The sequence below is a fragment of the Lepidochelys kempii genome, chromosome 15 (genome assembly GCF_965140285.1).
Source record: "Lepidochelys kempii isolate rLepKem1 chromosome 15, rLepKem1.hap1, whole genome shotgun sequence".
NCBI classification, from domain to species: Eukaryota; Metazoa; Chordata; order Testudines; family Cheloniidae; genus Lepidochelys; species Lepidochelys kempii.
Window position 1 is genome coordinate 26398898 of NC_136394.1, and position 20089 is coordinate 26418986.

A 20089-nucleotide genomic window follows, 5' to 3' on the forward strand; every position below is an offset into this window, starting at 1 on the left:
ATTTGCAGACAAGACCAAAACCAGAGGAGCAGCAAACACACAAGAGGACTGAACCAAAATGTTTTAGGAAGCAGTTATCCAGAGTACAGGGAAGGGCTTATTTTTTTGGACTATAGCAATCCTAGAAGTCCCAGATTGGACTACTATTAGCACAAAGTAGAAACAGATCTGCACAGCCCAGCTCAAGATATACTGTGCTAGTACCCAAGAACCAGAAAGTTAAAATACTGTTTTCTCGTAACTGTCTCTGCACTTTCTTCCATGCTGCCTAAGGCATGGAATGTCCTTCCCTGACGTGACTTGCAGAGCCATTACCTTGTCCTTCAAATCTCACCACAAGACCTACTTCTGCAGAGCCACCAATTAGTGAACAAGGATGAGGAGCAGATAGAGATGCTGATACTTACTTTAGCAATTTAATTTATATATCTAAAATGTGTATATATCCTTCTTACAACCCTCTTCCTCACCCTTTTATTATTGCATATCTTCTCACAGTGTAATAATTTGGGGCAGGGTCTTTGTCTTCCTTCACATTTGTAAATCAACTAGAGCAAGTGTTTCTGATCTTAAGTAGGGCTGCTGGGGACCACTGCAATACAAATATTTAATAACAGAATGACTAGTTGAGAGAGACACAATTGAGCTCTTGACAGGTTGTGGCCATTAAATATAAACTGAAAGTTACTGTCATGGGGGTGGGGGGTTAACCCTTTTTGCGCTGACCACATTCAACTTGCGTAAACAAAATCTGCCTGCCTAAATTAATTAAGGGGTGTCCTATGCCCTCTTTCTCCTCTGCATAGGAGAGGCTATGATCAGGCTCACAGACAGGTCATATATTAAGCACACACACACTGCACATGGATGAAAGAGTCTAATGGTTACAATAGTAACCAAAAGTCAGAACTCCTGGGGTCTGTTCCTTACACTGCTTTGGACTTGCTGCATAAACCTCTCTGCAAATCAGTTCACCTCTCTGCCTCAGTTTGCTCCTCTGTAAAACCAAGATAATACTATTTACCATGCCCCATTGTAAAGCATGGCATCACACAGAGTCCGTGAAGCATACTCGCCACTATTACAGTAGTGCACAATATGCTCCAATGCCAAACTTAGGGCAATCTTGCTTGGGCCTTTGCTCTATGAACTACTATTAATTTCACGGGCAGTATTCACCCTTCAGGCCCAATTTTTCTCCCACTTAAGCAAATGACAGTTTAGCCACGCACTGCACTGCAGGTAAGATCAGACCCTTAATGTCTTCATTAGTTATGATATAAAGACTTTCTTTACAGCAGACATGACTGAGTGCAGTCTGTCTTACTAATCAAAGACAAAATGGAAGACTTAACCTGCACTTGCTGGGGCCACAGACTTCCATTTAAAAGGCCCTTTCCATTCAGAATGTCAAGGATCTTATGTTAGTTTCTCCCTTTATCTGTGTCAGTAAAACACAATTATAAACTCACAGCTGAGGCACAAGCCATTACTCATATTTCTTTAAATGCTCAATTTGGAACTGAGATTTTTGGCTCAAATTCTATTTCTTGGCATTTCAAATGCCAAATCAGAAGCAAAATCTAGGTACAGTCATGTCTGTCTGTTCATCTGCTCCCAAGAAAAAAAGTAAAGGAATGTGAACATAGGCATTTGGTTTTCCTTTAACCCTCTGTTCTGAGATCAAAAGCTGCAGCCAAGACTGCAAGAGTTAATAGAATCACAGAAATCACAGATGGAAGAGATCTATTAGGTCCATCTAGTCCATCATCCCCTGGGACCCAGGCAGGATTGTTGTCAACAATACAGTTTCTAGTGCTTTGCCATGTCTAGTTTTTAATGTTGCATCTAGATGCATGGATTTAATTCAAGAGGGCATTAGACCCTTTTATAGGTTTCTGAATGGTTCCTTGGTGAGCAAAGACAAAAGCAACAAAGTTTTTCAACACACTTCATGAAGAGAACACAATAACTAAATGAAAATAAAACAACATTTTTTACCTCTTTAAACAGTAAGTTTGAAGAGAATTAGGTAGACGCTAACACTCTTCTTGAAACTGTAAAGCACTTTATGACAAATGGCAATGACATTCTGCCCTTCAGATCTAGCATTCAGATCCGCATTACAGAATGAAGTTATAAGGCCCTATTAGTTATTAAACTATAGCTGAGTTTTTCCTCTTTTAAGTATTGTCTGAAGTTCCTAAGTAGGCCAATTGTTTTTCTCCCTCTCTCCATTTATACTCTTGGCTCACAGCCACTTCACAGATCAGACAAATTCCAATCACTGAAATTAATCCACTGCCTTCAGGTTTAAAGAGTATCTGAGATGTCATTCATTTGGAGTTAGTAGTCAAATATGTTTAGTTAGAACGATTATTATAATTCTCTAATTTAAAGTGGTCATTCTTTGAAAATAAAATTGTAATATTTATATATACACAGACACACACACACACACACAGTCTCTAGAAAAATGTTAAAACTGTCAAATTGGGTACAATAATTACATTTTGTTATAACACTTTTCTGAAGCCCAAAAACAATAATAATATTTCCACAGTATTTTAAGATTCCACTGAACACAGTTGTTTTAAAATAAATAAATAATGAAATGCAAATATTGCAAACATTATGTACCAGAAGTGACACTGGCTATACACAAGAGTGACACCAGCTTCACTGTCATTCAGAAGGGAGAAATGCAAAGAATAAACAAGAAGCAAAAAGAGTGACAAGTCAACTGGATTTTTAAAATTCTCTTTTAATACTTTAGGCTGGGATTCTAAAAAGGGATTTAAAGGGGTTAGACACCAAACCCATTAATTTCACTGGGATTGAGGCACTTAACTCTTCTAGGTCCCTTTGGAAATCCCAACCATAGGAGTTATTAGTAAGGAAGGTAAAGAAGTTTCTTTATAACATAAGATTTTTAAATCAACAGGAAGACATGATTTTCAAAGGCATTTAAGTCACTTAGGAACCAAAATCCAATTAACACTCAATGTGATTTATTTTAGGTGCTCTGAAAAACGTTACCCAGTGTCTTTACAAAATATTCTTTTGACAAAGATATAAGTAATTTTTCTCATCCTTTTATCCTGAAGGCTCCCCCGAGCATTTCACAAGTTTTGTACACACAGTATTACTGAAATGCAAACACCTCTAAATTCACAAGGGTGGGGGATTTTTGCCAAAGACATAGGGACACACCAACTCTAAGAAGAAGTTCCATGGGTCTTTAATTCTCACACAGATCAGACATGAACTCAGTTTTTTAAGATCTCATGTGAAAATATACCATACACACTAAGCCAAAAATCTTGGATAAATGAGTTGAAACGGTATTTCGTATAAATCTCACTCAACTACAGCTTAGAAAAGGGGTTTTCAAACTGGGGGTCGTGACCCCTCAGGGGGTTAAAAAGTTGTTACGTGGGGAGTCACGAACTGTCAGCCTCCACTCCCAAGCCCCACTACACCTGCAGCATTTATAAATGTTAAATATAAAAAAAGCGTTTTTAATTTATAAGGAAAGTCGCACTCAGAGGCTTGCTTTGTGAGAGGGGTCATCAATACAGAAGTTTGAAAACCACAAGCTTAGAACTTTGAGGTTATTCATACATATTTTAGAAATTAGCCACAGCCCATGGAGTTGCACCTGTTTCCACCAGGCCTAAATGTGGACCTGCGTGCATTGTAAGGCACTCAGATATTACTGTGATGGATGTTGAATGTCATAAAAACTTGAATTGACAGATATGAGCTGCAGACCTGCAGATTCCACAAACATTTTTAGATGGAATTTTTTAAAATCAAGTTTTCACCTGTGATACCAAAGAATCAAACAATGGGAGACAATGTTATTGACCAAATTATAGGTTAGGCTTGGGATCTGTAGAAGGAGCTTATCCAAATATAACAGGATTACTACATAATATTCCACATTTGACATGGTGTGTATACAGAGACCACTCCACCCAACTGTGAGAAATTTCATGTTTCTCACACCAGAAATTTCATGCTTCTCACACCAGTTATTCTCAAATAAATTCTTTATTCCCATTCCATTAATTTACAAAATGGAATATTATTTGTAAACATCCTCCTGCTTTGCTGTTCATTCTCACGCTAATGTTCCTGGCCAATATAAACAGGAATCTCTGCCCGCTAACATTTCCAGAGACATCAATCGTGGGGAAGAGACAACTCTCCCACTTACATTGTTTTTTCTACGTAACAGTCTGTTATGCAACACGACACTTCTCCCAGAACTTCTATACATAACCAGTTCAGTGACTTCACCAGTTTCAGACAGATGGCAGATCAGAAGCTCTGGTGTAAATCTACACAGCCTTATTCTGGGGTTCAACCAACTAGCATTAACAGAAGTCACCTGCTTTAAGCCTCTGACACACAAAAGAAGAGATTCAACTATGTACAACCTCAGAAGTGTGGATTTTCTCAGCAGCTAAAATATTATTTATTTGTATTTTTGTAGCACCTAGAAGCCCAGTCACGGACCAATACCATGTCATATTAGGCACTGTACAAACAGAACAAAAAGACAGTCTCTGCCCCTAAAGAATTTACAGTCTAAGTAACATGAGATTAAGAAGAGCTCCTCATTCTCTTACATGATTTCATCTTTCCTATTTTATTCTAACAATGCATAGACCATAGATGTGCTCTAATAAAGCCATCAAAATAATATTTTTGACCACCCATAACTATTTTACATTTGGGGACAATGTATACCTTCAGATCAGCGGCACTGCTATGGGTACCCGCATGGCCCCACAGTATGCCAACATTTTATGGCTGACTTAGAACAACGCTTCCTCAGCTCTCATCCCCTACCGCCCCTACTCTACTTGCGCTATATTGATGACATCTTCATCATCTGGACCCATGGAAAAGAAGCCTTTGAGGAATTCCACCATGATTTCAACAATTTCCATCCCACCATCAACCTCAGCCTAGTCCAGTCCACACAAGAGATCCACTTCCTGGACACTACAGTGCTAATAAACAATGGTCACATAAACACCACCCTATACCGGAAACCTACTGACCGCTATTCCTACCTACATGCCTCCAGCTTTCACCCTGACCACACCACACGATCCATCGTCTACAGCCAAGCTCTGCGATACAACCGCATTTGCTCCAACCCCTCAGACAGAGACAAACACCTACAACAGCTCTATCAAGCATTCTTACAACTACAATACCCACCTGCGGAAGTGAAGAAACAGATTGATAGAGCCAGAAGAGTTCCCAGAAGTCTCCTACTACAGGACAGGCCTAACAAAGAAAATAAGAGAACGCCACTAGCCGTCACCTTCAGCCCCCAACTAAAACCCCTCCAACACATTATTAAGGATCTACAACCTATCCTGAAGGATGACCCAACACTCTCACAAATCTTGGGAGACAGGCCAGTCCTTGCCTACAGACAGCCCCCCAACCTGAAGCAAATACTCACCAGCAACCACATACCACACAACAGAACCACTAATCCAGGAACCTATCCTTGCAACGAAGCCCGTTGCCAACTGTGTCCACATATCTATTCAGGGGACACCATCACAGGGCCTAATAACATCAGTCACACTATCAGAGGCTCGTTCACCTGCACATCCACCTATGTGATATATGCCATCATGTGCCAGCAATGCCCCTCTGCCATGTACATTGGTCAAACTGGACAGTCTCTACGTAAAAGAATAAATGGACACAAATCAGATGTCAAGAACTATAACATTCATAAACCAGTCGGAGAACACTTCAATCTCTCTGGTCACGCAATTACAGACATGAAAGTTGTGATATTACAACAAAAAAACTTCAAATCCAGACTCCAGCGAGAAACTGTTGAATTGGAATTCATTTGCAAATTTGATGCAATTAACTTAGGCTTGAATAGAGACTGGGAGTGGCTAAATCATTATGCAACGTAACCTATTTCCCCTTTCAGAGTAACAGCCCTATTAGTCTGTATTCGCAAAAAGAAAAGGAGGACTTGTGGCACCTAAGAGACTAACTAATTTATTTGAGCATAAGCTTTCGTGAGCTGAGCTGTAGCTCACGAAAGCTCATGCTCAAATAAATTGGTTAGTCTCTAAGGTGCCACAAGTCCTCCTTTTCTATTTCCCCTTGTTTTTTCCTATCCTCCCCACCCCCAGACATTCTTGTTAAACCCTGGATTTATGCTGGAAATGGCCCACCTTGATTATCATACACATTGTAAGGAGAGTGATCACTTTAGATAAGCTATTAGCAGCAGGAGAGTGGGGTGGGAGGAGGTATTTTTTCATGCTTTGTGTGTATATAAAAAGATCTTCTACACTTTCCACGGCACGCATCCAATGGAGTGAGCTGTAGCTCACGGAAGCTCATGCTCAAATAAATTGGTTAGTCTCTAAGGTGCCACAAGCTCAACAAGTGAAACTGTTGCTTTCCAAGATAGAAATGTATTTGCAGTTAATTACTGGTGCCATTTGGCTGGGAGGACAGGTATCTGATACCTGTTAGTGTAAAGCATTCACCTTACTTACAAGAGGCCATTTATACAGCATATGGTTCACAGCTTGGTCTGCACAATTGCTAATAAGGTTTTTCTCCTTTTTCATTTATGAACTGCTTCTCCATGCCTCCTCCCAGATTCTGTGAGTTATCACATGTGTCTACAAACATATCTGGGCACTTACACCAAGCTAATATTTAAAAGCAACACTGAACTATATAGTTAGTTCAGTAAATTCAAAATAACTTACCCACTAATAGCTTCACATCTCTGACAGTGAAATCCCGGTCAGGCATTCTATAATTAGCAAAAAAAAAAAAAAAAAAAAGCAATGTTAAATGCTATCAAAGTGTGACCACATTTTCTTTACGAGGATAAAATAGAAATAAGATTATGGTATTTGTGCATATTGCAATACACAAGGTTATTACTAGCAGGGATCAAGCATGGTTTCTCTGAGCAGTGTGGCCAGATTTTTTTGTTGTTGTTTTTGACAGGGGAAGACAGGGAGTGGTATCACGACACATTATTGGCTTTTTGAGGTTAGTTTGATTAGCACTAGTACCAAAAAACTGTCTCTGCTCACAAGTGGGGAGCCTGTGCTAGAATCCTGCTAGCAGCAATTACATGTGGTCAGGTCTTTTGACAAAACACAATAATATTCTACACTTCTATTGCACCTTCCAGTTGACCATCTCAAGCACTTTGCAAACAATTAACCCTCACAATATCCCCATGAGGTAAGTGTTATCTTTTTGTTCCTGTGATTTGCATTCTCTCTGCAAGGGCCCCACAGCTGTGGAATTCACTATCTTCCTTGTCTGAAACAGACCTAATCTGATAACCTTCAGGGTTCACTTGCAAGGCTCAGATTTTTACCCAACCACTTGAGAATGGGGAAGAGGAGAACTATTTGAGGACAAAGGGGATTTGAGGTGACTATTTTAAACTGGTGCACTTGACCCCATAACATAGAAATACTGTAGATATAAGGTTTCAGAGTAGCAGCCGTGTTAGTCTGTATTCGCAAAAAGAAAAGGAGTACTTGTGGCACCTTAGAGACTAAATAAATTGGTTAGTCTCTAAGGAGCCACAAGTACTCCTTTTCTTTTTGTAGATATAAGGCACCTAGTGCATATGGATAGGTGCCCTTTTTAGCATTTGTATAGATCATCATACACAAACAAATAAAATAAAAGACAGGCCTGACTAAGGCAAGTGGGCAAACCCAATCTGCTGAGAACTCCTACTGCCCTAGCACCAGTTAGTGGTACTTATAGAAACAAACAAGGTGGAGGAATACCTTTCTTCCCTTCAAAATGAAACCACATGCTCAGTACTTTGGAGAGGACACCTAGAGTTGGTTTGTTATTCTCTACAACCCCTGACCATGTCTTGTGCCAGAGTGAAAATTCCACAGTGCTGAATGCAAACTGAGTGGTCAATTTTCAGAGTAACAGCCGTGTTAGTCTGTATTCGCAAAAAGAAAAGGAGTACTTGTGGCACCTTAGAGACTAACCAATTTATTTGAGCATGAGCTTTCGTGAGCTACAGCTCACTTCATCGGATGCATACCGTGGAAACTGCAAAAGCATGAGCTTTCGTGAGCTACAGCTCACTTCATCGGATGCATACCGTGGAAACTGCACGGTATGCATCCGATGAAGTGAGCTGTAGCTCACGAAAGCTCATGCTCAAATAAATTGGTTAGTCTCTAAGGTGCCACAAGTACGCCTTTTCTTTGAGTGGTCAATGTTGTGGAGCCCACTTCGTGCTAGGTTTACAGCTAGGAAGTCCAGCTTTAATTTACACCATCTCCACTGGCTGCTTATACCTCCCTCTGTAAGCTTTGATATGCTGCCACAGAAACAAAAATCCCTGCTGCTCCAAATGTACCCTTTTCCCTCCTATTCCACCCACCACAGATGCTATGCTCAGCCCTTGCACAATTACAACTGATTTACCCTGCAGTATGGTACAAATTGCAGCTCCACAGACTTCCAGTACCGTCTGTGTCCTCAGTAAATACCATCCATTTGTCAAGTCTGATTACAAATCCAGAATGTCAGCAGTGGGGTTGGGTGAAGGGAGAGAACAGCTACTTTTTCTTTGCAATATCATTTTCATTTATACTGCAGCTTGTAAAAAAGGATCTCAAAGTGCTTCAAAAGCATCAAAAGCACTGAGGCCACATCTACACTAGAGACCTTATAGCAGCACAGCTGTACTGCTGCAGCAGCACAGCTATAAGGGCTCACATGTAGCCACTCTATGGCAACAGAAGAGAGCTCTCCCATTGGCATAACTAAACCACCTGCAATGAGCGGCGGTAACTATGTTGGTGGGAGAGCATCTCTCACCGACATAGGGCTATCCACACCAGCGCTTCTGTCGGCACAACTTTTGTCACTCGGGCGCATGAAAAAAAACCACACCCCTGAGCAACATAAGTTTTGCCGGCATAAGTGTTTGTGTGCATAGCTACCGCTGCTCACTGAGCCGGTTTTGTTATGTCGACGTGAGAGCTCTCTCCTGTCGGCATAGCGCAGCTACATGAGCGCTCTTACGTCGGCACAGCTGTAGACATGGCCCAGGTTAACAAAACTCACACAACTATATGAGTTTGGTAAAGGATATATAGGGATCACTTTTCCGAACACCAAAATGAAGCCACTCCTGGGATAGAACACAGTTGTACAGAAAGAAACACTATACAACAGTTTAGAGCAGAGAGAGAAGACTAACGTATCCAGCTGAAACTGCAGGAGAAATCAGGGAGGCAGAATGTAATTACCTGACTTTGAATTTGGCCTAACATTAGGGTTAACACGCCAACATAAAATACAATCCTTGGGATCTGTACTGACCGTAAGCGTTCAGTTTTCTGTTTCATACAAAATATGTCACCTCCAACAAAACAGTACCTGAATGATATGATGTGTATTGATACATACAGATGCACAGAGTAGAGTGCCAACTATCAGTCACTAATATGTCTTCCTGAAGCACCTTCAGGGGTTCTCACAACAAATTTTTTGGTGGCCTCAGAGTGTGACCACTCAGACGATTTTTCCTAAAATACTTAATTAATTTTAGGAAAAACAAATAAATATGCAAATATACATGTCCAAACCATTGTAATTTATTTAAGTAGGGTTTTGCAGACTCAATAATAAAAATAATGTACAGTTGTCTCTATTCTTTACTGGACCTAAACAGAATAGAAACACAAATAATATGCTTTGCATGTTTTGGTTTTTTGGTTGTTGTTTTTTTCAGACTTGCCAGCTAGTAAGCCTGCTACTGTGAAAACAGATAGTCGTACATTTGTTAATATCACTTTTCACAGCAGATTTACTCAGCCTCAGCGAGCTGGAAGACAAAATTAAGCCCTGGATGGGGAGCTGGATGGGGGGCTGGGTGGAGGGCTAGAGGAGGCAGTGGGAGTCAGGGCAATGGTGCAGGGGTGAGCCTGGGGCTGGAGCCTGGGGTCCCACTGCATAGCTGGGGTCTGGAGGAGGCAGTGGGGCCAGCGGCAACATGGGAGGGCGATCCCAGGGCCAAAGCCCGAAGCCTGGCGGCTGGGGAAAGGAACCCACTGCTGCACAGCTAGAGCCTGCCGCCCACCACCCCAGGGCTGAAGGCCAAGCCCCACGGCCCCTTGGAAGCTGGAGAACACATACTGGTTCCCTGCTCCTACAGTGTTTGGGGCTCCAGAATGGGGTAAGGGCCACTGCTTCCCCCCTACCCCTATTGTCACCCAGGAGGCTTTGGCCGCAAGAAAAAACCGTGGTGGCCGCATTCGAGAAACGCTGTAGGTGTTCCTTAGAAAGGTCTCCAATTCATGTACTGACCTGCGCCAAGGCTGGTTAGCTTGTGAGTTCTGATTAATTGCAGCACAATGTGGTATGACTGCCAGATGGTTAAAAGAGACAATATGTCTTTTCAGACGCACCATCTCTCCAACTTACAATCATCTTACAACTGCCAATGATCATGGGAGTGTCTAATTGTTCCAAATATCTCCCTAAGGAAGACAACGGCTGCTAAAAGATCGGTTTCAGAGTAACAGCCGTGTTAGTCTGTATTCGCAAAAAGAAAAGGAGTACTTGTGGCACCTTAGAGACTAACCAATTTATTTGAGCATGAGCTTTCATGAGCTACAGCTCCGATGCATCCGATGAAGTGAGCTGTAGCTCACGAAAGCTCATGCTCAAATAAATTGGTTAGTCTCTAAGGTGCCACAAGTACTCCTTTTCTTTTTGCTAAAAGATCATGACTTGTATTTCCTGCTTCTGACCACTAGAAATAATAGCTCATCATGGTTGGAAATATGAGGTGGAAAAACACCAAGGTAATTTTTTAACTTTACTTTCATTCTTAATAATCTCCTCATCAATTACCACACTTCCTGCTCTTCAAGAGGACAACCATACATGGCAACAGAACTGTTCAAATACACTTTGTAGATCTGCCAGCCACAGACATGCAAGCTGTTTAACAGCAAACAGAATTGGAAGTACATAGCAACAACTATTTCTAAATGTTACATAGATCTAAAACTATTGTATACAGTGTGTGTCATATTAACACATTATACACACACACAAATATATCTTTTCATCTCAAAGTGTTTGGCATACTGCAAATAGGGATCATTTCATCTACCAAACTACTAAAAAGCAGCCTCCTCTAGGGCAAGGTACAGCAATGCTACCCAAGAGTTTGGGACAGGAAGTAAACAACACTGTATCTTTTGACACTGCAGGGAGAATGTAGGTCAACAAATGTGTTTATCTAAATGTGGATTGGGTGACGACACTGGGGCTAAAATCTTGACTCTAATCTTGTAAAAAATATTTTGGGAATTACAGACAGAGCTGGCAACACCAACTATTATTAATGTTGCCCAACACTTCCTATTATAAGATGCTGTTTTCACTTGGTTATAACTTTGCTGAACTTTTAAGTATTTTGGTTGAAATTTTCCATGCTGGGTGTCTGCCTCAGGCTGAATTTTTCTGGATAACTTAAGCCCAAATGGTTAAGCCACTTCTGAGAACGAGGCTAGAGAAAAATATGGTTATTTTATTTATGTTAAAAAAATCCTGGTGATTTTTTTTTTTAAAAAGGTCTTGTGCCCCCATGCTTTGGAGCAGGGACTTGAAATCTGGCCTTTGTGTCAGAAGTGTCTTTTTCTGCTGCTGTGAAAATCTCCCCAAATTTGGCCAAGTTACAAGACTTTGAAAAACAATCACAGTTTGGTACATGCTCAGCAGAGACTTCCTAGGTTTCAGCAGCTAAATTCCCCAAACATTCCATCCATAATGGTCATGATCCAAAACAGGGCTGAGCAGGAGTTACCCTGCAATTGCAGCTCTGGGCTGCTGTGAATCCAGGCACCTGACCTGAGAGCCAGGAGCCTCTCTCTCCTGTGCTCTCAATGCTCCACCTCTGGGCCCAGAAAGTAGAAAAGGAAGCTTCCTGAATTGAATGCAGAAGGAACAAGAGATGCGTCTGCAGAGGAAATAGTTTGGAAAAAGGAATCTGGGGGACAGAGAGGGATGGAAACTGGGACCAGAAGTGAGAAAGAAGGAGACCAGGAATTCGGGTAAAAGGGAAGACTATAATTGGATGGGCAAGGAGACTGGTACTAGGAAATGGAGGAGTAAGGGACCAGGGTCCAGGCAGCCAGTGAGTAAGGGCAGAGATGGAGATCAGACTGAGAAGCTGAGGGGGGAGACTTGGACTGGCTGGGCAAGAGGACTGACCACAAGTGAAGCAGAAGAAAGAAGGGGGGGAAAGACACATCTGACAAGCAGCGGGGCTACAGGGGGAAGACTGGTACGGGTTGGGAAAAGGAACTAGGATATGGAGGCAGGGGAGGAAACTGAGACGAGAATCCCGGGGAGGGAGATTAAGACTGGGAGCCACTGGGGTCAGGGAACATAGCTGAGGGGAGAGTGACTGGAAGCAGAGGGGAGAGAGAGGAACCAAGGAGCGGGACTGGGACTGACAAGGCAAGAAGACGGGAGGGGAAGGGGGAGAATCTGGAGGAGGAGCCAGAAGTGGGAAAGGGCAGAAGGAGTCTCACTTAAGAAGACAGATCAGAAGAGTCTGTGCCCACTACAGCACACTCCACTCCAGAGCACAGACTGAAACCCAAAATTCTTGAGTCTCACCATTCCTTCACTTATAGCAAATATCTGTGAAACCCAAGGTGAAGTGTCCTATCCTCCTCTAGTGCTGGTCTACATAAAGGATGACAACCTACTACCGCTATAAATTACTTCATTAGCTAAAGTGGCAAAGGTCTATGTGGTGGATCTAAAGATTCTAACCCTGACAAGACCCATGTTGGTGTCAATACAATGCTACTTGATGGAATTTCTGTTTTTATTACTTGTGGTTTTTTTAAACCTAGGAAATTACACACACACACACACTAAAAGAGTACGAAGGTTGCAAAGTCAAGAACTCAAAAATTAGGAAATGCCAGAATTAAGGTGCCTATGCCACCCTAATTTGGCCCTCTTGTACATATGCATTATGATACAGCTTTCAATTACATGATCACATAGTATTTTAATGCAATTTTTTGTGTATACATATATATATATATCACATATCAACTACTCTTGGCAAAAAGAAATATAGATACTTAGGTTTCAGAGTAACAGCCGTGTTAGTCTGTATTCGCAAAAAGAAAAGGAGGACTTGTGGCACCTTAGAGACTAACCAATTTATTAGAGCATAAACTAATAACTAATAAATTGGTTAGTCTCTAAGGTGCCACAAGTCCTCCTTTTCTTTTTATAGATACTTAGAAGTGCACATTTAGATGAGATGGAATTATATTATTCCACAGAATACAAAATAACAAAAATGTACTTATGTATCTCACTCCTAGCATTGGAAATGAATATAAATTGCATTTCTAACATTCTTTTGACCAAAAGGCAGTCAATCCCAAGTACATATTTACACTTCCTTCAAGAAATTCTATTTCAAGCTCACACATGAATCAATGCACATTTTAACAAAAATTATATTAGAACCTGGGATTTCCCCTAAGAGGCAAATCAATACACCTGACCAACTGTCCAGTGGAGATTCCCTTCCAGACCCCTCCAATGGATCATTTAGGCCCTAATCTATCAGATTTGATTTGTGCCTATTTTACACATCAAAAATTACCTAGACTCTTTAAAAATCTAGCCCCAGTTCTTTACTCTGACAGCCTCTAGCTGTGAATTCCATCTATTGGAAGAAGCTGCACACATGATGTGCTTAGTGTTATACGAGGGGGAAACAGAGTACAGCATCAGTTAGCCAAGTGCCTTCCCACTAGAAAAGGGAAGAGACACCAGAATGATATCAGCAGTTCGTAAGGGTCAGAGAAACTGGCTAGTCAAGTCTGGCTGTTGAAAACTGTTTAAGCTCATCACAGCAGACTGGGGCACACATGCTCCTTCCCTTTGATAAGCATTAAAGTGAGAAAAATTCAAGTCAGAAAAATGTCTACAAATGTTATCATGGGACTCCCTATGTATTCTCTCCCAAACATTTCCAAATCCAGTTCAGAATCCAAAAGATGTTTTTTCTAACCACTGCCTCTGCAAGCTCCACCTGCCAGCTGAAAATCATAGTGCATTCTTTCAATCTTCAGGCTTCACCAGTAATAAAGATTCTGTAACTTATCTGACAGCTTGTTTTTACTGTGTGAGACAGCATAGAACGTAAAAGTCAAAATTGGAAGAGTGCATATCCTGTCATTAGAGGACAGAGTGGGAGCTGGAAACCTTGGGCTCTGTTTCCACCTTTGTCCCTGACTCCCTCTGTGACGGTGTATACAACCACACTGTAGCCATTTAACCTTTCCCTGCCTCAATCTGCTCATGTGTAAATTAAATATAATCATCCTACCCTCCTCCAATGGGTGTTGTGAGGCTTAATGCTTTTAATGCATTTGAGTTCCTCAGATGAAAGACCATATAAGTGAAAAGTTATAATTTTGTAAACATTTACTAATAAGTAAGATTTTGTTGTAACTTACTTAATTCCCAGTCCATCCTTACTTCTGAAGAGAAGGGGAACCCTGAGAGCTTCTCTTTGCACATACTCAAAAGTAAAATCTGTTTGAATATTTGAATAAAAAACAATCAATTACAATGACATTCTCACTTCACACTAGATTTTTTCAAGATTCACCATTTTAATTTCTCTAAATTAAAAGCTCACTATCACTTAAAGAGAACTGCAAAGAGAGTGAACATTTTTAGGTCAAAAGCAAAATCTGAGTGATTGACAATACTCTCCCAGCTGCTCTCTATTTTTCCTATTCACTGATGCACATAAAGCAGAATGCATTCAGAGATTCTCAGTTGTCCTAGGCTGAGAAGCCCTGGTTATGATAAAATGCTGAATTAACACTTACAGAAAATTCACAACTAAGTAACTGCTAAGAGGCCTGGCACATACAGAGCAAATATAAGGATCAAGCTATATATTTGGGTTTTAAGAAATATACTGTTTCTATTGGGCTTTACAGCAGTACAGTGTAAGGCCCTGATCCTACAAACACTTACACACATATTAGTTTACATGTGAATAGTCCCACTGAGTTCATTGGGACTACTTACATTTGTAAAGTTATATGCAGTTTTATTGTAGCCATGTCAGTCCCAGAATATTACAGAGACAATGTGGGTGAGGTAATATCTTTTATTGGACCAACTTCTGTTGGCGAGAGAAACAAGCTTTCGAGCTACATAGATCTTTTCCATTTATAAAATGAAGCATTTTTAAAGTTATGCAGGTGTGTGTCTGCACTATGGATCTTATAATCTGGAAATTTTATTGTAATTTCTGACATAGTTAAGGTGATGAGAGGGAGGGAGGAAATCTCTTTTCAATAGAAATTATTAATTTAATGCCAAAATAACTAGAACACTGGACACAGATTTGGTTGTCTGTACACTGAACACTATCACATTATTATTTCATTCTGAGGATTAAGATGAACTGTTAACGTTTATACGCAATGGTTTGAATGCCATATGTCATACCTGAAACAATGATGCATGTGATTCAGTGACTAGTGAAAAAGTGATAAGCACTGATGGGGGAGGGGTAATAAAGGGGGCTTCAGGAACTCCATAGTCTATTTGGATTCTGCAGCCATAGAAGTGAAATTAAATCTAGAAGTGGCCACACAGCACGTACCTGTGATCTGTAATCCTCCTTCCATAAAGGAGCGTAAGTCCTATGTGTCATCTCTAAAGGATGCCTTGTATATAATAAACATGTAAATAGCTTAAAAATAAAAACATGTATCGTTTGTCTCCTCAGCCATCCAAATGTAACCGTTCTAAACACCCAATCTATACATCATATACATAACCACTTTTAATTGCTTAAGTAATTTAATTATCTAAGAACATCCTTCATGGGACTCTGCACGAGATTTACCATCCTCAGATTTATACACCTTGTGTCTATTTACTATCAGAACAACTGTAAGGGGGTGAGGGAAATCAGTACTAAAATTTCCCCTTCTTACTTGTTTCTTAACCTCTCTTTTTACAACACTTTTCCTCTTTTATTCAATTAACAGTGACAAGAAGTGTGGATAAAGCATCCCCACCGAGAGCTGTCAAATTAGACCATTGTTTATTTTAGTATTATTTTACTAACTTTTAATAATTGCACTTATTTTTAGAACAATCAGAATACAGCTTCTATAATCTATTTTTCAGTCAACTAATGGAAGACACAAAAAGTATTTATCCATTAGCAAAAATATCAATTTATTAATCAATGCATTAATACTAAAAATATTCATTTGGCTTTAGTAATAAATTAACAAAAAAAAAACCCTTTTGAGTACGGCACTCTACATTCAAGACACAAAATCTGAGTGGGTGAGGGGTGTCAAGGATAAATATTAGTTCAGGAAGCAGACAGCAGATACATAGCATATTACACTAGTGAATAAGTAGCATTGGTAGGCTCTGTGTTCAGGCCAAAAATCACACAGCAGCTTTGCAGCACCTCTGAAGAAAACCTTCAACCCACATTCCTGGCCAGGGATCAAAGAGGTGCTACCATGAAAAATAAAAACAAGGAAGCAGATGATTAAGAATATTCAACCAATTCCATGTGATCAGATATCTTGATATTTCTACTCTCACTCAGCAGCAGGATCAGCAAATTTAATATTTTTGCCTTGGTTACATTCAACTCTTGATTTTATAGAAAAATTAAAGAGGCAAACTGAAAATGGAGCAAATAAAGGTATTTAGAAAGACTCAACAAAGCATTCAAATCTCTTGCAGGGCTGAACAAGTAGACATAGACCAAAACAAAGTAACAAAAGACACTCATTTATTTTCAAGTTCCCTAGAAGGGGAAAAGCTACCCAGAAGTCTCAAAGCTGCTAAGCAAGAGAAATAGTGGATTGTAATACTGTTAGCAAGTAGCAATGAAAGAAATTAAGAATTTTTGGAGAGAAAAGTAGAATCCAATCCCCCTCTGGAAAATTACTGAATATTTTTAGAGCTAAGGAACAGGTGTTGGAGGGGGAGACTTCCCCACAAAATAATAAATTGTCAAGAAGGCAGACATGATTTCCCTCACCACATAAATGGCTCTTCTGAAGCAAGTTAAAAGTGTACATTGCAAGGCTTAGCTTTGAAAAAAGAAGAAAATAGTCTAAATTAAATTAGTGGTTCAATTGCTGTTGCCATCTGATGAGAAATACAGCCAAAGCTAATAATTGGACATTACTGAGATAACTGGTTCAGACGGTGGTGTCCCCAGTGAGGTTGGATTTTGGAAGGAGAAGTGGAATTTGGTGTCATTTTTAGTAATAGCACAGTAAATAACGTTGACCAGTTGCAACAGCAGCCCTCAATCCATCTGATCCCCCTAAGAAACCAATCCCCTTCACATCCCTTCCCAGCAGGCAAGAGAGCTGCTAGCTGCACTGGCTGACTTCGATTATTTATTACTTTGTAGCTAAATCACATAAGCAAATCCAGGTAGTTTGGAGGGGCAGCTGTAATTTGATATATGATATAAACACAAAAAAGTTATTTATTCTAAAACCCCCTGATGCTAGATAACCAAATAATCTCAATTGAATCCCTTGAAACTGACAAACTGGAAGCAAATGGGACCTTGATTCAATAGGGGGCGGAGAGGGAGAAGCTAGAATCACCATGAGGCTGAGTGGGGGCTGGGGGTTTTCTGCGGCTCCTTTCCACGAACCTGATTCCCTAAAATATGGGAAGCTGAACTGAGGTCACGCTAATAGCCTGTGCTGAGGGAGGCGGGAGACATTGGGGTTTCTCTACAAGCTACATCCTGATACACTCATGTCATTGTCAAAGCAAAAAGTTGCACATCCGTGACCAGGTTACATGGGAATGATGCGAGCAGTCCCAACGCCCGTACCCACCTCTGACTACAGAGGAAATGCACACAGAAAAGCATACATGTGTTTATTTCCTGGCTAGGTCCAAGCTAGGGCCCCAGTGTGAAACACCCATCCCTCTACCCCCTCCCCTGCTGCTCGGCCTGGATTCGTCACCGGATTCCCTGGAATGGGGGATGCAGGCGGGAAATACGAAACAAACCACAAACTGCACGTGGAGACACCACCAGCTTCTCTAGAGCAATCAAAGCAAAGAAGAGGCACCCACCCATTCATCCCTGAGACAGCCAGGCATTTACCTTTCCCTTCCATGGCATGCACGAAATTCCCATGATACTTTTGAGTCTTTAATTTCTCCTCCAAATTAAAACTCCTGATGCAGACAATTTCCTCCACGTCCGAGAGGTCCTCATTCTCATCGTATCTCCTTCTACCAATAGATCGCTAGAAAACAAAGCAAATTATATAGACCGGGGTGGGAAGTGGACTTTGGGGAAGGAAAAATGTATCAACGTTGGGGATATTTGGATAAACATGGTCTGGGAAAAATCATGATCAAGGCTGCAAAATTAACAATACTTTATACAACGTGAGCTTGAGTACAGAAGAATCTCCACGCCCTTTCTCCTTATAACACCGTACTAACCCAAAGCACCAGGTGTCTGGCTACAGGAAACCCTTGCACTAATTTTTTTTTTGGAGGGGGGGGGAGAGAAATATCTCTAAACGCCAAACAAGTGAAGAGATTTACACAAATCACTAATTCAAAGCCCAGCACTGCTGCACTTTGCAAGACCGTAAAAAAGTGAACGGCAGGCAGTATTTGTTTGTTAACACATCGTGTTTCCGATCATGTTATTATTTGTGTAAGATATAACTAACTTATTTCGCACAAAATTCTCCATTTACTCTGATACACGCTATTCAGGTTGCAGTATTTACATAATCCAAGTGTTTCCATAGTCACACCGGAAGCCACGAGTTAAAAACAAACTGCATTATTTAACATTATGATTTATTTGCGCTCTCCCCACCCCCCGCAATGATCCACATGTTATTTCTGTTCAGTCACAAGCTGTGCAGTTTAAGGAACAAAAAGTGAGGGGGGAATCAAGGGAGAAAGGGCAGGAATGAGTTAAATGCACGATGAGGGGTGTGTATGGAGTAGGCCCGGGTGAAAACAGCAGAGGCCGGTGCTGCTGTTGCTGCTTCCCCCAGAGCCAGCGTGTAACTTGTTAACAGCAGCCCCTGGTTCTCCGGCAGGGACACAAGGCAGAACCGCACGTTCACACCACACACAACACACTCCGCATGCAAACACCCGCCTGCAGAAGGGAGGGCTGGCTGTACACAAAGCTAGCTCCCTTTGGGGAACCAAATACACCAGCTGCCTCCATTGGGGTTGCTCAAATCCAAGCACTTTACAATCCAGATCTCCCTCTCTCTGTACATATATTTAAAATCCCCCCAGCAGCTAGCCCTAGAAAAACACACACTTCATCAGTACAATCCTTTACCAACAGGAAAAAAAAAAAAAAAGAGTATTGTCCCACCCTCTCCTTCCCCTCACTTAAATTCCACCCCCTTCCCAAGTGTTTAAGCTGATCTCTTGCAAACTAAGTAGCTCTGCTGCCTACATTTTTACATGCATTTCTCCCTTTGCAAATAATTAAGCAAAATCAATTAAAATGTACAAATAGGAAATAGACAAGCCAGCTACACACCAATCTTCTTCCAGAGTCTTTCTCTGCCTCCATTTTTTTGGAGAGTTTCATCACTTAATTGTCAACAGTTCCTGTCCTGCATTTTTTGGCCCAATGGGGAGGAGGAAAAACAAAAGCCATCCAGGTCTCTCTAAAGTTTTGCAATTTTGCACCAGCACTTTTTTGGGGAAGGGGGAGGGAAGGGGAGGGGGAGTCGATGCGTTTTGCAAAGTCCTAAGGAACCATTTTCAGACACTGAGTGTGGAGTGGGGCGCAGGCGTCATAATCCCCGGAACGTAAACATTGTTGCCGATCGCGTTCGGGGAGGGGGGGAGGCCCGGGGGAGGAGGCGGCTGCAGGGTGGGGGGGGGACCAGATTGCACCCAACACTAAAGATCGCTGCTGCCGCCGCCGCTGCTG

The 20089-nt window shown here is 41.2% G+C and overlaps 1 protein-coding gene across 2 annotated transcripts in view; it reads right to left on the reverse strand.

Moving 5' to 3' along the window:
- The window catches only part of KDM2B (lysine demethylase 2B), a 176003-nt gene extending 155914 nt beyond the window's left edge, over positions 1-20089 (reverse strand). Inside the window, exons 1-4 of one of the 2 annotated variants that reach the window (XM_073313300.2) lie at positions 19691-20089; positions 18266-18410; positions 14586-14664; positions 6780-6826 (exon numbers count right to left, since the gene is read on the reverse strand). In XM_073313300.2, the coding sequence (XP_073169401.1) occupies positions 6780-6826; positions 14586-14664; positions 18266-18410; positions 19691-19741 (322 nt within the window). In that variant the 5' untranslated portion in view covers positions 19742-20089. Of the gene's footprint in view, positions 1-6779; positions 6827-14585; positions 14665-15754; positions 16301-18265; positions 18411-19690 lie in introns of those variants that run through there. The other variant, XM_073313301.2, reaches the window with a different exon arrangement.